General features: G+C 52.8%; 2 protein-coding genes across 4 annotated transcripts in view; both read right to left on the bottom strand.

The window, feature by feature from the left end:
* On the bottom strand, positions 1 to 13,555 carry TAC3 (tachykinin precursor 3). 3 transcript variants are annotated; one of them, XM_082741850.1, is made up of 7 exons: positions 13,482 to 13,555; positions 6,850 to 6,968; positions 3,655 to 3,763; positions 3,437 to 3,466; positions 2,891 to 2,944; positions 2,423 to 2,497; positions 1 to 267 (listed from the first exon to the last, which is right to left on the bottom strand). In XM_082741850.1, exons 2-6 carry the CDS (start codon positions 6,961 to 6,963, stop codon positions 2,424 to 2,426), a joined length of 381 nt encoding a protein of 126 aa, XP_082597976.1. In that variant the 5' UTR covers positions 6,964 to 6,968; positions 13,482 to 13,555; the 3' UTR covers positions 1 to 267; position 2,423. The 3 variants fall into 3 exon arrangements, with proteins under 3 accessions (XP_082597976.1, XP_082597977.1, XP_082597975.1); XM_082741851.1 differs by lacking the exon at positions 13,482 to 13,555 and adding an exon at positions 7,526 to 7,719 and having other exon boundaries at positions 3,655 to 3,760; XM_082741849.1 differs by lacking the exon at positions 13,482 to 13,555 and adding an exon at positions 7,526 to 7,719.
* Positions 12,817 to 16,415, bottom strand: part of MYO1A (myosin IA) — a 19,854-nt gene continuing 16,255 nt past the window's right edge. Inside the window, exons 23-28 of the mRNA XM_082741848.1 lie at positions 15,368 to 15,502; positions 14,572 to 14,678; positions 14,043 to 14,175; positions 13,788 to 13,940; positions 13,482 to 13,609; positions 12,817 to 13,188 (exon numbers count right to left, since the gene is read on the bottom strand). Of these exons, the coding sequence (XP_082597974.1) occupies positions 13,065 to 13,188; positions 13,482 to 13,609; positions 13,788 to 13,940; positions 14,043 to 14,175; positions 14,572 to 14,678; positions 15,368 to 15,502 (780 nt within the window). The 3' untranslated portion in view covers positions 12,817 to 13,064. The remainder of the gene's footprint in view (positions 13,189 to 13,481; positions 13,610 to 13,787; positions 13,941 to 14,042; positions 14,176 to 14,571; positions 14,679 to 15,367; positions 15,503 to 16,415) is intronic.

The following is a 16,415-nucleotide window of genomic DNA, read 5'->3' on the forward strand; positions in this document are numbered from 1 at the left end:
CTTTATTGTTGGGGAGTAGAGAGAGACATCATATTTTTGATGGAGGACACTTCAGAAACCTCAGGGGAATCTATAGTCAATGCCCACGGGGACTGAGGGTGCTCAGTCTGTGGTTTCTACATCACTGTGGAGTAGAGGGATGGGGAAGGAGTCCAAGTGCAGGGATGCTACAAGGCTGGAGGAAAGAAAGGGAAATCGTGCAGCTGGGGATTGGGAGGGGGTGACAGGTGTCTTCATGTTGCAGCCCCGGGGTCCAGAAGTGGAGTGCTGGGGACCAGAAAATATGAAATCACATCTTCTGTCTCATAAAACTCACAACAGCCACCAGCTGGGGAAGTAGGGATGTGTGGGTTGGGGGGGTGGGGAGTGTGTAAGGGAGGAAGAAAGAGAACAGAAGTCTTAGCCCTCAGCTCTCTGTGTAGCCTTTAAACTAGAGGACCAAATCCTAGCCACAGGAGCATGCTCCTTTCTGGTCACATGTTTACCATGCTACTTGCAAACACCTGCAGGACGATGTAGTGACAGGGTCCCTATCTATCGTCCTCGAATCCCCATGATTCAGGCCCACACAAAGCCCCATTCATTGTGTCCCGATGCTTATGCTCCCCCAGGTTCACCCATGCCCTCCTCCTCTTCCCAGAAACCTCCCAGAGGAAGCTCAGGCCCAGGGATAACGTCCTTTGTCAACAGATTCACATGAATGAAATAAGATGACCCAATGAACTGTGTTGATCCATCTCATCTAATCTCCTTTAAATGCCAGCCCCCAGGGACTTTATGTGCTGTTCTTCCTGGCTCCTAACAGGTTGAATGCTCCATCAGTGGTGAGATTACGAAGGCTGCAATTATGCGACTGGCCCTTCTGAAAGAGCCTGGATTCACCGGGCGAACATTAAAAGTAGATTTCCACAATGCACTTGTTTCCACCATTTGTATAAAATACTATGGCAAAATTGCACTGTAATTATCTTTATGGCCGATGCATAGCACTGGGGGAAAGTATGTCATCCAGATAGAGCTGCCCGTATAATTATCTGGCGGTCGGCAGGACTGAAATAACCATCTAATGAGAGCAAAATGATACGGTAAGGACCATGTAATCAGCGAGTTACGGTCATTACGGCTCTTTGTGCCCTCTCACCCAGCACTGAATGGGGGGCTAGACCTAGTCTCCGGGCCCAAGGAGCCCTGCACGGGAAGCTTCATCTTCCATTGAGAGCTCTTGCTCCTTTGGTCTCCCTTGAGAGCAATGACCGTGGGTAACAGAGACACAGGGAGAGGGGCAGGAGTCTCTCTGTGGGAACATGGGCTTTCCAATCCCTCTTTATTCCCCCCCCCATACCTTCTTTCTTCAGAAGGTAGTGCAAAGAAAGCCATCCCTCAGGCTGCTATTGCTATGTAGGGGAAGATGGGGTTGAGACGGAAATTTCCATGTTTTGACTAGACACTCTCCTGGGGACTCTCATGCTCGCATAGCAAGTGAGAGATCTGTCAGCCCACTCAAGCCCAGGGTCCAGCCCAGACAGCTCTAGAGCAGACAGACCAGAGTCAGCCAGGAGGGACACTGGGACATGACCCATACCTTCCAGACCACAATCATCATAACACACAACACTGTGTACACTGTGCCAGGCACTGTTCCAAACACTTTACCTATGCCCAATCCTCAAAACCACAACCCTGTAAAATAATATTATCACCCCCATTTTTCAGATGAGGAAACTGAGGCACAGAACAGTTATGTAACTTCGCCAAGGGGACACAGCCAGTGAGCTACAGATCAGGAGTCAAACGCAGGCTATGCTCTTAGCCATTACACCACACAGAGCAACTCAGATACAGTTTCTAGTTACTCCCCCTAAAATTTCAGAGTTTGTTGCATTTCTTCCTAAATCACCCTTGTGAAGAATTACACAGCAGACCCCGTCAAGATCTGAATGGCTTGTGCCTACCTAGGAGGCAGAACACTTCACCCAGGAGATGGCTGTGGTGCCTGCAATTATCAGATGACGGTCTCTCCGTCATGTATACAGATAATGAGAAAACGGAACCCGAACAACCGAAGTTGACCATTGGAGAAGCCACAAGGAAAACCTCTCGCTCCCCATGTCCCACGACTCATGCCTGCTTGAGCACCAGCCAGGGTCCATGATAATGGGGCAAGAGAGGGCAAGTGGGGCAGGTGTGTATGTACATGTGTGCGTGTGTGTGCACATGTTCTTCAGACAAGCATGCCCCCTGAGTGACGGTATGTTTGACAGACAGTGTGCTGGGCACTGAAAGTGCATTTTAGGGCAAAATTATGAGTATTAATGCCTGTGGTGTCAGAGTAAATGCCTCTCTGGCAGCCACCCCCCAACCTCACACAGAGTTCCAACATACACACAGAGTTCCCTCTCCTCTCCTGACCAACAATCCTTACCTCATTCCACACTGGGGGGATACTTGAGGGTGCCAAAGCTGGGAACGTTCTCTTGGTTTACATCAATAGAAGTGTCTGGGTTAAAGTAAATAGTATAATTAGGAGGGATTTTTCTGAATGTGACCTTCACCCTGACCCAAAAGCAAAGCGCTAGCCACTAAGGGTAGTGTTGGAAGATAGAGTTGGAAAGAAGAGGCACACTATGTTTGGGAGATGGGGAGGAAGGACAGACCCCCCTCCAACTCCTTCCCGGCTACAGCAGGACTAGCTTATAAAGGTCTCCCCACTGTGTTCCCAGGGAGATCTGGACTGTGTATCCAACCTGATTGGGTAGAAGGGCCAAGGAACCCTCACTATAGCTAAGAGAAATCCTGTCTTTCCCTCAGGTGAGAAATATGAGGCCCTTGACTTTTGCCATATCTTTACTAGTACCTTAAGCCCTCCCACTGTACCTCCACCCACACCTACCTGGCTGGATGTTCCTCTTGCCCATAAGTCCCACGAAGAAGTCATGCATGTCACCTATAGAGAAAGGGCCAACATTGCCAACAGTGATCATGGGGTAGGTGGGGAATGAGGATGCGTTCCCCCAGACGTGTATCAAGACTTTTGCAATTGGGTTTCTGGTCTTTGATTCTTTATCATGCCACAGCATGACTCCCTCATTATCAGGGTATCCCCTAAGCTCACCCTCTCTGCCCACCTCTCCCTCTTCCACATTTCAAGAATTCTCTGCCCCCACAGATGCCTGGTGTAGAGTCTTCATAGCCACCATGAGATTCTCTTGGTGCCCAATGACCAGCTGATGGAGGGAGTGTCCATCACTCTCCTCACACCTGTTCCCTCTGGTTCCCAGTGACCTCTCACGTCCAGGAAAGGCTGGTCGAGCTGTTCCAGCCACCATATTGTTTGGGCCAGCTGAGATGGGGCCAGCCAGAGTAGTCACTGGGACCCATGCCCATGGAGCTGTAGCAAGCGGTCAGCAGAGAGAGGGAGGGAGAAGGCACTACTCACGTTTCTGGGGAAGTGACGATTCCTTAGGATCTGTGAAAGCAAGAACAGTGAGTTGGTGGGGAATGGAATCTGGAAAGTGACAGAGGGGGTTCAGAGCACAACCCTCAATTACTCACCAAGCTATCTTCAGTCTCCGTCCCACCCGAAGTTTCCTCCCAAGCCTCTTTAATCATCAGACTCCTGCCCCCCAGCCCCCTCTCCCCAGGGCTGCTTCCTACCCACGCTAGCCTTGCTAAGCATTTTGAGCAATCCATCCAGAGAGACAGAGCGGCTGTCATAGAGTTTCCGGAGCAAGGATGAAGACAAGTGGTAGAGGTCCGAGTCCTTCTAAGAGACAGAAACAAAGAGGGCTGAGGCAGGAGGCTTGCACTTAATCCATTTGCCCCTCCCCACAAAGGACAGCCTCTTCCTGAGACCATCACAGCTGAACCTGACATCCTGTAACTTTGAGAATTTCTTCTGGCTTACACTGGAAGAGAAGTGGGCTCTGAAAGTGTGGTCCACAGACCAGGATCATCACTACTGTAGGCTTATTAGAAATATAGTATCTCAGGGCGCCTGGGTGGCTCAGTCAGTGGAGTGTCTAATTTCAGCTCCGGCCGTGATCCCAGCATCCTGGGATCGAGTCCCGCATCAGGCTCCAGGGAGTCTGCTCCTTCCTTGCCCTCTACCCCTACCGCTGCTCATGCTCTATCTCACTCTCAAATAAATGGAATCTTTAAAATATATATATTTAAAAAAAAAAAAAGAAATACATTATCTCAATCTTGGTCCTATCCCGGACCTACTTCGACATCCTGCATTGTAACCAGAGCCCCAGGTGACAGGTGTGCCCAGCAAGGTTTGTGAAGCCCTGGAGAAGGGAGCGCTTTGGGCATCCTCAGAGGCAGACCAGCAGTCCCGGTTTGCATGGGACTGAGAGCTTTCCTGGGATGTGGGGACTTTAGTGCTTAAGCTGGTGGTCTGGGAACACTGGGACAGTTGGTCACACTCTATCTCCCAAGCTCAAAAGGGACTGTCTCTTGGGGCTCTCTCCCAACTACCACCACATCTCAGTGAGAAGAGCCATTAGAACATAAAGATTTTATGTTCTGTTCTCCTTGGCACATGGGGAACCAGTTTGCTCCAGGATATCGTTGCCCCACTGTGTGAGTGAGCCATGAATCCCAAGAAAGCCCTATCAGACAGAGCCAGCACCCAGCTGCGATCCCCAAATCCCCCCACCCTGCACTGTGTTCGTGGTGCATGCTTCTCTGGCTAAGCTTCTCACCACCTCTCACTCTCTTTTCTTTTTCATAGTTTTCAGCCTCTGACTGTCCCTCCGTCTCTTTCTTTCTTTCTTTTTTTAAGATTTTATTTATTTGACAGAGAGAGAGATCACAAGTAGGCAGAGAGGCAGGCAGAGAGAGGGGGAAGCAGGCTTCCTGCTGAGCAGAGAGCCGGATGTGGGGCTTGATCCCAGGACCCTGGCATCATGACCCGAGACAAAGGCAGAAGCTTTAACCCAGTGAGCCACTCAGGCGCCCCCGCTTCCATCGCTTTCTACACAGAATTTGGAATTTCTGGAAGTCTATGTGTTCGGAATGACTCTTCTTCTCCTCCACAAATGAACCCCATTCTGGATCTGCTGCCAGGCAGGGGCTCCTCATTGCCTTGGTGATTTTTTTTAGCAACCTGGGCACAGCTAGATGGTTGGTGGGCACACACCACACAGCCAGTTAATTACAGCTGCAGAGAAACAGTGACCGTGATCATATCTGGAGATTCTACCTTGAGTCTCAGCGGTGCCTCTCTTTCTCTCTCGAGCCCAGATGTCCTTGGGTTGCTGAGCACGCAAGCAGCACATTTATATGGAATGTACCCCTGCGCATACCAACCCACTTGCCTAGGCACACACAGATCCTACCCTACCTCACCCCAACTTCCCTCGTCCTCTCAGACCGTCGGAGGGAAGGTGAAATGGCAATCTCTCCCTTTCATTAACCAAGAGGAAAAGACCTTGAAGCAAGCTTGTCTTAGAAAAATATATCCAGATATTCTATCTCTAGCTGGAACTTTGGGCTCCAAACATAAGGGCCAGCCCATATTTGGCACTCCTTATGTGTTTTTTAAAAGACTTTATTTTTGAGTAATCTCTATACCCAATGTGGGGCTTGAACTTACAATCCTGAGATCAAGAGTAATGTGTTCTACCGACTGAGCCAGCTGGGCACCCATATTTTTAAAAAGATTTTATTTACTTATTTGCCAGAGAGAGAGTACACTGGAAGAGGGAGAAGCAGGCTCCCCACTGTGTAAGGAGCCCGATGAGGGACTCGATCCAGGACCCTGGGATCATGACCTGAGACAAAGGCAGACACTTAATCAACTGAGCCACCCAGGTGTGCCTGTTTTTTGTATTTTTGAATTGGTTCTGATCTTTTGGATCTGGTGCAGCAGCCACCACCAGCCTATTGTGCCCTGGGACATGTACAGATGAAGACTGATTTCTCTCTCTGCCCAGCACACGGCTTCCTAGGCAGCCGCTTTCCCCAGATTGTTCAAATATTCTGCCCACCTCCTGTAATGAGATGCTAAACAGATCTGAGCTGGAGAAGCAGTTAGACTTCACACACTGAATTTGTAATAAGTTCCATCTATAATCATCTTAAAAGCATGGGTATCAATGTAATTGCTGTCATTTCAAAACCTTGAAAAGACTTCCTCCCTGCTCTCTGCCTGTACCCCTTCACTGTCAACTCCTATTCTCTTTCTCAGAGAAACTTTGGAAATCAGGCCCAAGTCTGTGTTGTAGGGATTTTGCCCCCTATCCCAAGCAGAGGCTAGAGTGGGGGCAAGAGAAAGGAAAGAAGGCGTTGGGGGTCTTGGGAGCACCTGACATCACTGGGGGTGGATGAGCAGGGGACAATAGAATTTATTTGAATTTTGGAAATAAAATGATATACATAGCTGATAGGTAAAATGGCTTAAAAATGACCATTTGGGAGAGAATTTCTGACTGCGTGTACTCCCATCTAGGGAGTGGACAGTATCTGCCCCCTGCAAAGGACAGAAACTGAGCGAGACCACCCTAGCTGACCCCCCGCCCTGGGATCCAACTCCCAGGTTGCCAGTCAATCAACCAACCGCACAACATACTAGTAGGGCACTTTTTAGGTACAGGGTTATCAAAGACACACAGAGGGACTGAGACACCCCCCTCCCCCGCCGCCTAGACCACATAGCTAGAGACAGTGAGAACATGACACTCCCGGAGAGGCAGGGAAACCCACCCTCTGGTGCATCACCCAGGGAGCTCACAATCTCACCCGTCCCACTTTCCTCTCAACAGCTGTGGAACAGGCAGAGTGTGGGCTCTCGTGATGTCGGTCCGAGCTCCGCCGGGGCAGGCACAGCTAGAAGGGGTGTCTTACCTTGTTGTGCCCCCCAGCAGGCACCACCTGCTCCTGTGAGTCCTCACAGACAGCCCCCAGACTGTAAGCCAGGCTGATGGCCAGAATGGCTGCAAACAGTAGGGCCCTCCGCATGGTGCCTAAGAGGATAGAGAGACAGGACAGGAATGGGGGAGCAGAGGGAGGATCCAGCATGTGTGCAGGGGCAGGAGACATTCTGAGACAATCTGTCTAGCTTCCCCAGCCTCCATTCTCCCATCTAAGCCCTGGTCCAAGGAGAGTATCTCTGAGCAGGATGGCCAGCCCTTGGGCTCAGTGTCCCTGCTCCCCCATCACACATCTCCCCACTCGAGCACCTGGCAATGAGCTGTGTGGCAATAGTCCCCCAAGGAAGATGATAGATTCGTAGCACATGCACAGGTCTGCCTTCTTAGTCAGCTTAAGGAGGGATCCTGGATTCTAGTTTCTAGCACCAGATAACCCAAGACTTCGGCAAAACTTTCTAGTATTAGAAGAATCAGTCTGAACCCACAGTCTCCAAACATTACTGGTTCTCAACCCATATCAGCGCTTTCTGCTTCCCTTCCCGAGATCCAGTGCCGAGATCATAAGCTGCCACCTCTATTGCCTCCTAACCCTGGTCTCTGTCCTTTGGTGCCAGCTCCAGTCCCTCCAATATTCTCCCACTCGTGCCTACCTGTGGAACAGCTTTGAGCCTGGGGCAGGTGGTCTAAGAGGATCAGGGAGCTGGCCAGGAGCACTGCCCACTCCCCTACCACACACACACACACACACACACACACACACACACAAACACACACAGGCTGGTGGTATTGCTGCCTCCGTGAAGAGAGAAGCTGGGAGTGGAGGGGATCTGAGGATGTGGCAGGAACTCCTGCCCAGCTCACAGATAAAGGCTGGGAGGGTCTGGGGGAACCGGGGGAGGGGCTGTGAATCACCAATCCCAGGGTGGCTGGTGGGGAGGGGGGAGGCTGGTGGAGAAAAAGGAGGCTATAGGCTGCAGGCGCGCGCGCACACACACACACACACACACACACACACACAAGCACACAGGCCCTGCAGTGTGCTCACATTCCAACAGCTCCAGAGCTGGGTGCACTAAGGAATGATGTTGTGTATGTTTTGTACCAAAATGTCCATCCTGGGTATAGCTCAGTAGGTGTGGTCCCGGAGTCTCCTTCTCCTCATTGTTCACCCACCAGCTCCTTGCCCTTTAATCCTTCAGGCTCAACTGCCAGACCAGAAGCATTTCAGGCAGGTGCTTCTCTGGCCCTCCCACACTCCCGGGACAACCAGACACAGGCCCCTGAGCACTGGGAGGTGAGTCTGGCATCCCTTCCCATTCTCATTTCTCCCCCTGTCCTCCTTCCAGCTGCAGCTGACCAAGCCGAGGACCAAGTGATGGGTCAGCGCTTCTCCCCTGCTGTATAATGCAGAAACTTCCAGTGTCTGCCTCCCTCTTCACCAGGGCAAATGCCTCTCCCTACACCACTCCCTCTCCAGCCCATAATCAGCCTGATTTTGCTGCATTCTTCCAGAATTCTAACTTCTATTCCTCTTGCTAGAACCTCAGGAAGGAGGAAAAGAACACGGTGGCGGAGCTGTCACCACCGCCGCCCCCCCATTCCTCTCCCTGGCCCGGCCCGGCCCAGTCCGGCCCAGCCCAGCTCAGCATTGATCTCTTAACTGCTTCTATTTCCTCACAGTTACATGTTTCCCCCTCTCTGATCGGCCTCCATGCAGCCAGGCATCTTCTTCCTGGACATTTCAAGCCTCTTCTTCCTTTTCCACTCTGTTGAAGGAGCTCATGCTGTTCATTTCATACCTGAGGTGGAGCCCCAGGGGAGAGTCAGAGTCAGAGCTGGGCTGGGATGGAAGGAGGACTGGAAAGAGAAGATGCTGCTCAAGGGAACCAGGCGGGGATGGGGTGGGGAGACAGCAAAGTGAAAGCAGCTTCAGAGCCATTGTCACTCTTAGCATTTCCTATTTTTCAGGGGAGGAAACTGAGGCTCAAAAAGTTCAGTCCTGGGGCACCTGGCTGGCTCGATAGGGAGAACAGATGACTCTTGATCTTGGGGTCTTGAGTTCAATCTCCACTTTGGGTATAGAGATTACTTAAAAATAAAAATTAAAAAATCTTTAAAAAAAAAAAAAAAGTCAGTCCCGTGCTCCAGGACATACAGCTACCAGAGAAGAGCCATAAATTCAGGTTTTGTTTGTGTGTTTTTCACTCCAAACCTCCCCTTTGTTTTACTGCACTGGTACGAACTTTGACCAGTAAGGGAGCCATTAATTCTCCCAGAGGAAGTGGTGCTCCCCCTCTCTGAAAGACCTGGAGATTTGGGACCTTGCTCTCTTCTCCTTCTGGGGCAGTGAGGAGAACTACAACCGTTGTGTATTTACTCCAAAGATGTTCCGCTCACCAACGTCTTCCCCAGTCACCCTACTTCGAACAACCGCCCTTTCACACTCCATATCCCCCTTCTGTTTCTTCTCTTCATCATTAATTACATCCCATATGCTAAATGCTTCACTTACAGCCTGTCTACCCCACCAGAATGTCCGCGTTCCATTGGCAAGAACTTTTGTCTGTTCTCTTTACTACTGGATCCTTAGCTCTGTAGTGTTTGGGATATAATAAGTGCTCAATAAAAATTTACTCAGAAAACAGAAAAGGAAGCCTGAGCTTCCTTCTTGACTGCAGCCCACAGTGTGGATCCCCCACAGAGTTTCTCAGTGCTGCTAGTGCTGAGATGCTTGCCTCTCTACTCCACACCCCCAATAGCCACCCACCCTGGGACTCGGGCCATACTGACAGAAGTCACTTTGCCAGCACATGGCCCCACGCTCACCCCTGGTGAGGGCAGCAGCTGGGTCTTAAGGCCCCTTTATAATGTGAGAGGCTAGTGGGGCCTCATTTAAAGCTTCCCATTATCCAGGTAATTACAGCGCTGTATGGGCCAACCATGGGCCGGGACCCAGGCTTAGGAGCCTTCAGTGGGATGAGGGGTAGAAGCTGGAGCCTGTTTACATGTAAATGTCATGGCGGGTTCATGCCTTGGAGAAGCTCAGGTGCTGATTCTGATTGCAGCCATCCTCTACCTTTTCTCCTCCCCATACCAGTCTGGAGAAGGGAGTCCAGGCTAGGCAGGCTGGAGGGACCCAGGGTGGTGGGAGATGGGATGGAGAGCAGTAGGAGGCGTGTTAGACTGAGGGCTGAGAACTGAAGGCTCCAGGGTCCCATCTCTGAGGCAGCCTCTCTCCATCTGCCCACCCCTCCATCCCTGCCTCTGCACCCCAGCAGCAGGGAAGCAGGGCTTCAGCAAAGGTCCACAATGAATAATGTCCTTTGATGATGCAGCCTCTCACAGAGGATGGCAGGAGCCGAGGACGGGGGAAGCGAGGGCATGGCAGGGAGAACTGGAGAACTGATCTCCTCTTGATCTCTGGGATGAGCAGAGACTTGAAAGAGCTGATGCTAAATGAAGCCAGAAAGGTGAGGAAGGAGGGAGGCTTTGAAGGGCTGGGGCAGGCAAGGCTTCATGTTGCCCCCACATGCCGTGTGCAGATGCCCTGTGGAGTGCGTGTTGCAGCTCCCGAGCCCCTAGGTGGTTTTCCCTTACACACTTTTCACTGGAGCCACGTCTTGGACAGCCATCACCAGCCTAGAGGAGCAGGGTCCCTAGCAGATCCTCCCACTGGAGCTCCCCCTCTTTGTTGCTGGGGTGGTTTGGAGATGAGGCCAGGACAATATGTGTTCTGTGGAGCCGAGATGATGTTTGGTAGAAGAGGGGACCGACGAGCGTGCATTGTGATGCACGATGACCGACACGTGTCCGCCACGTGCAGGGCTCGGGTGCAACACGGCAACTCCCCCAGCCTCCCGGAGGGGTGCTGCAGGGTGGCAAGGGAGGGCCCAGACCCTAGGCCGAGATACCCGAAAAGAACAGGAGGATGGCAGCTCTGTGTCCTGCCAAGTCCTGCAGCCGGGCGACAGCTGGCGGATGGCCCTCAACAAGGAACTGGAGGGGATGGGCTGAGCCAGGAACAAGGCGCCAGAGCTGCTGTGAGCTGAGGCACTCGGATGGCTCCTCACGGGGCCTAGGGGCCTCTAGGCCCCCCCGCTCGAGCCCTCAGAGAAACCACCCAGACTTCAAGAATGCTGGACTGACCGAGCAGGAAGACAGCAGAACGGCAGCTTCTCCCGGCACGGTGGAGCCAGTTCAAGCCCTATCGCACAGGTGGGACAACAGAGCCCCCCTAGAGGCTTCAGGCGATGAAAACCCACACTCCTTGACCCCAGAAGAGAGGCAGAGATGGGACGCAGGGGAGGGAGGGATGGGAGAATAAAGGAGATGAGCCCGCACCCTTCCTCAGACTAGCATCAGTCCACATGAGAGCTGGAGGGAGGACAGGAGGGTGACAGGGACTGCAGCCCTTCCCCCCCTCCTCTCCCCAGTCCAGAGAGCAGACAGTGCCTTCAGCCCTGGGGAAGGAGAGCAGGATGGGGAGCAGCAGCTGCATATTCTCCTGAAATTGCTTCTGAAAATGACCAGACACTTCACTAGGAAAGTGACGACAATTTGGGCCCTGGGAGCAGGAGATGAGGCGGAGAGCGGGGGCGGCCAGGCTCTGGTAACCAGCCCCCTCTCGCCAGACATGACCTCCTCCTCGGCCTGATTCTGAGAAGTCAAGGATGGGGCGAGATGGGGCGGGAGGGGGGGGGGCCAGCGGGAAGCAGACTGGGAGCCTGAGCTCACCTCTCTCAGAACACAGCCCCCCATGTGCCCAGGAAAAGCAGACTCCCTGTGCCCTCTACCAGCCCAGAGTGGGGTGTGCCGGAATAGGACTGATGCTCAGAGAGCGAGATTAATCAACAGGCAAGAAGAGAAGTTAATCAGGGCTCCCGCAGGCATGATTATTACCTGGGGCTGTGAGCCGCCTGCTGATGATGGAAGCTCTGGAAGCTCGAGGTGGAGGGAAACCCCAGCCTCAAGGCACAGGGAGCTCAGTGGTGGAGACAGGCAAGAGGCAAGGAAGGTAGGGATGGTGAAATGAGGGAGAGACATCCAGAGACAGGAACAAAGGCAGCCATTTGTCCACTCTCACAGAGCACACATCTACATTTTATGGCAAACACAGGAGCTGCTTGTTCCCTAAAGGTAGAGACAGGGGTGGGAGAGGCTGAGACAAGCAGAGTCTATAAGGAAACAGATATTAAGGGAAAGGGGAGATATTCAGAGCATTATACAAAATATTACGTATTGATATTAATGAGAGAAAAGGGGACCAGATGGTGCGAGACAGTTGAAAATTAAGAAAAAAATAATGGCAGTGACCCAAGGGAAATAAACGAAGGGGGGGCAGTCCTAGGGGTGGGAGAGTCTGGGATCGGGAGCCTCCCCACCCCCGCAAGTGCCACCAGCTGCAGGCCCCAGCTGCTGGGCAGTGATTAGCAAGAAAACTGTTGGCAGAAGCCTAGCATCTCTGTTGTGCAGAAAGGAAGAGGATGCTGGGGGGCACATGTGCTGGGGGGCCCAGTGATGAGCTGGGGGGCTGGAGGAGGCAACTCCTGGGTGTAGGGGACCCTGCATTCCCAAGCTCACCTCAGCTCACATGAGCCCTCCAGCCTTGGGTCTCTTTTCAGGCTAAATCTCCAAAGGATCCTAGTTTCCGACAAGACAGGGATCCTCACTTCTTCCCTCCAGGGACACACTTAATGAATCAGTCCGTTGGCCACCTGGGACCTGAGCCCCGTTGCTGGCTGCCCCACCTCCACCCCAGTCTCTCCAAACCCCGCCAGAGCTCAGCCGGTCAAGGAGGCCAGAGACAATTTCCCTTCTTTTCCATTCTTATTATCTGCATTTGCTAGCTCCAAGGAGCCTGAGGAGGGGGAAGGGGGCGAGGGCAGTCAAAGTACAAGTCCTGTGAAGGCCAGGAAACAGGGACTCACCCACACTGAGCAAATGTTTGGAAAGTCACTTGTTTTATTAGTGGTCAAAGAGCCTGAGGGTGGGAGGAAGCTAAGTTCTAAGGGAGAGGAGACTGGAAGAGTGTGGGAGAAAGGTTCTCTTCAAGGGCTCTTCAGTCTCTGAGCCCCATCCCCGGGATCCGAGGGGTTGGACAGGAGATTCTCTCACAAACACGGGTGGGCAGGATGGGCACTGGTCCAGGAGAAGAAGCTGCTGTCTCCGCCTTCGGCCCCCACCTCCTCACTATACGGTCACTTCCAGGCCACGGCTGCCTTTCTTCTTGCAGCTTAGCTTGCCATTTCTACCGCCCTCAGGGCCCTGGATGACCTTGACAGTCACACTGCTCTCCTTGAACCTCACTGAGAAACTGGAGGGGGAGCAGGCAGAGGGGCAAAGCTAGTACCCCCATCCCCTCACCCTACTCCCGTATTTTCATGATGGCCTCCCCTCCCCTTCTTGAAGGAAGCGCATCTCTCCTCCCCTTGCATCAGAAGACTCAGGGCCCCAGACAACTTGGGTGGGGAGACTAAGAAGACCTTTGAGGCTTGCCCTGACAGAGTGTGCTTCGGTTTCTGACTACACGGATTTTTCCGGTCACAATGACCAACAGCTTGGTCATCTGCCCCCAAGATGACCCTCAGCCCCAGCTCATGGCCTTACTTCTCAGTCACGGTGACTGGAAGCTGCTTCTGTGTGGCATGCAGCACAGCCCGGGACATTCTGGTTAGCAGTTCAATCACATGTTCGCTGACCAGCAGGAAGTCCCCTTTGGAGCCCACTGATGATACCTTAGGAAGGGGGAGAAAGAGTGAGGACGGGATTCCTTTTTCCTCCATGGGAGCAGCCTGAGAGGCATGGAAGGCCCAGAGTGAGAGGTCTGGGCCCCATCGCCCCCAGCCCACCCCAACTCCATGATGCCTACCGCCTTCTCCAGCCTAAGGGCCTGCAGCCAGGGAGCTCTGATACCTCACTCAGATGTAAGCTGAAAAGCCCATCCTTGAAGCTGGTGACTGACACCCCGGCCACACTGTCCAGCCCAATGACAATTTTGGGCTGGGACTTCTTGGTGTCTATGAGAATCACATGCCCCTTGGTCAAGAGAAGAATTCGGGAGGAAATCTAGGGACAGAAGAGGAAAGTGTGAGGAAAGGCAAGGATGAACCCCCACCCTTCCAACTCTGGAGCAAGCTCCGGGGAGGGGTTCAGGACCCGGGCCTTCACCTTGCCATTGCCACGATTGACCTTCTTCACAGTCTCTGCCATCAGAACAGGCCCATCCGATCCGTTCGTCAGCTTCTGCAGCTTGGGGTTCCCTTGCAGCCCAATGTAGTCACCATGGAATGGGATGGGGACACTGAGGACACATAGGAGGTACATGGTGGAGACCAGGTCCTTATCACTGACCCCCAAGGCCCTGGGCCTCCCCGCAGTGAGTTCCCCTCTTAGTCCTCCCATGCCCCTTTCCCCATCCTCCACCATATCTTCTCTCTCAGTGGTTCTCAGAGCGTGGGCCACGACCAGCAGCAGCGTCCCCTGGGTACTTGTCAGAAAGGCAAATTCTTGGGCCCACAGCCCCAGACCTGCTGAATCAGAAACTCTGAGAACAGGGTGCAGCCATATCTGGGTGTTATCAAGCCTGCCAGGTGGTGCCTAAGCACACCCAAGTTTGGGAACCACTGCCCTATCCCACCTGAGGGATGCTCCTTTGCTCGTGATGAGACTGACTGTGTGGGGTCTGAGGGGCCCTCACCTCTGGGGGTAGGAAGCCTTCTTGCCCTTGAACAGTTCACTGGCGCAAAGCTTCTCCCTCAGAATCTCTACCTGCTTCGGGGACAGCCGGTCCCGGAATTTCTTGCACTGTGGGGGGAGGGGCAGGGGCTAAGCTCCCGGAGGCAGGGGGCAGGCCTGGGGAGGGTGGATGGGAAGAACACTGAGAAGTGGAGAAGCAGAGAGACAGCAAACAGAACAGGCTGGAGGCACTTCAGAGAGGGCAGGGGCTGGAGGAGCCCTGGGGCCTGAGGGCCTCTGGGGGAGAGGGTTGGAAACAATCAAATGCCAGCCCTAGGAGGGAGGGCTATATGCCCAACACACAGCGCAAGGCCTAGTCTAGACAGGTGGTCAGTAGGTATTTCCTGAATGGAAGAACACTGTGCTAAGTGAAATAAGCCAGACATAAAAGGACAAACGTATGACTCTACTTATATGAGGCCCCTAGCACAGTCAAATTCACAGGGAAAGTGGAGTGGACATTCCGGGGCTGGAGGAGTGGAGAGCGGGGAGTTATTGCTTAATGTGTACAGAGGTTCAGTTTGGGATGATGAAAAAAGTGTGGAGATGGAGATGATGGTCTTACAACGATGTGAATGTGCTTAATGCCGCCGAACTGTACTTTAAAAATGGTTTAAACGGCCAATTTTGTTATGTATGCTTTTCCCAATTAAAGAAAAGCGGGGGACGGTGACGGGGTGTGGAAGAGGAGGCAGACGAGGAAAATCAGGAGGAGGAGGGAAAGAGAAATGAGAGGTGCCGCGCCGGGCCCCGCTCACCTTCCAGCGGTAGAAGAGCTGCCGCAGCTCCTGGTTAGCTGCGTGGAAGCACCTGTAAGGGGCAGCCGGCCACGTGCTGTCCAAGACGTTGGTTGATGGCAAATTGTCCTTCAGCCCCAGCAGGAACTTCTGTGTCTACGTGGGGAGGGGGCGAGGTTGGGAGTGGACTGATAAGAAGGAAGTTCTCCCAAGAGGCAAACTCTCCCCTAGATCCTGCCACACAAGAGGAGGGAGACCCCCCCCCCCCCCAGAGCAAGAAGCACCAAGTGGAGTGAGGAGATGGAAGGGAGTCCCCTCCCCATCTCTTTTGGTGTCAAGTGTAGGCTGGAGGCTGGCCAGTAAGAGTGTGACCGGGAGACTGAAGGGAGGGAAGGGTTGGTTCCAAGCAGAGATTTGCTGCCCAGGGTAGGAGAGGTGAGAGGAACCAAGGTGAAAACTGGCCTCCATGTTTTGACAGTTCGCTCCTGTACCTTCCTGTTGTCTTGGTTCACAACTGCCTACCGTTGGCCACCACTATCAGCGGGGGCCGCCTCCCCTCCTCTCTGATCAGTCCAGCCCAACACCTCCACTTGGCATTCAAAGTCTTCCACTTAGAGCCCAAGCTCGTGCCACAGGATCCCTGCACTCTGCTGGCACACCTCTCAGACAGGACTCCTTGTCACGCCCTCTGCCCATCCCACGTGTTAGCTCTCTGTGCCTTAGTCCATGCTGCTCTCGGCTCAGCTCTGCCCACTCAGACCCTACCCATCCTTTGAGATGCACCTCCATACCTAAAAAGACTAACATTAATTAGATACACTCATCCAACAGCGATGCATACTCAAATTTCTCCTAACGTCCTTTATAAACTTCTAAAAATGTTCTTTTTAGCTTTGCTTTTATTTTTCCTGTTCTGGGATCCAATCAAGTTTCACCCATGGCATCTGTTTACTCTCCCCAAATAAAGAACAAGGATTCTCAAGTCTTTATATCCGAGGGAGCACCGAGCACCCTGTTTGTTTGTGGGGTAGAATTATTGAAGATATGGAGAATGGCTTGATGTTGGGGT

This window comes from Mustela nivalis (genome assembly GCF_964662115.1).
Source record: "Mustela nivalis genome assembly, chromosome: 7".
Taxonomy (NCBI): Eukaryota; Metazoa; Chordata; class Mammalia; order Carnivora; family Mustelidae; genus Mustela; species Mustela nivalis.

Bases quoted from the DNA above. Each gene is read 5' to 3' on its own strand.
- TAC3 (XM_082741850.1), bottom strand. From the start codon at position 6,963: ATGCGGAGGGCCCTACTGTTTGCAGCCATTCTGGCCATCAGCCTGGCT. The intron at 3,764-6,849 runs GTAAGACACCCC...TCTGTCTCTTAG, and splicing joins CTGCTGGGGGGCACAACAAG to AAGGACTCGGACCTCTACCA. The intron at 3,467-3,654 runs GTAGGAAGCAGC...TTGCTTTCACAG, and splicing joins GCTTAGCAAGGCTAGCGTGG to ATCCTAAGGAATCGTCACTT.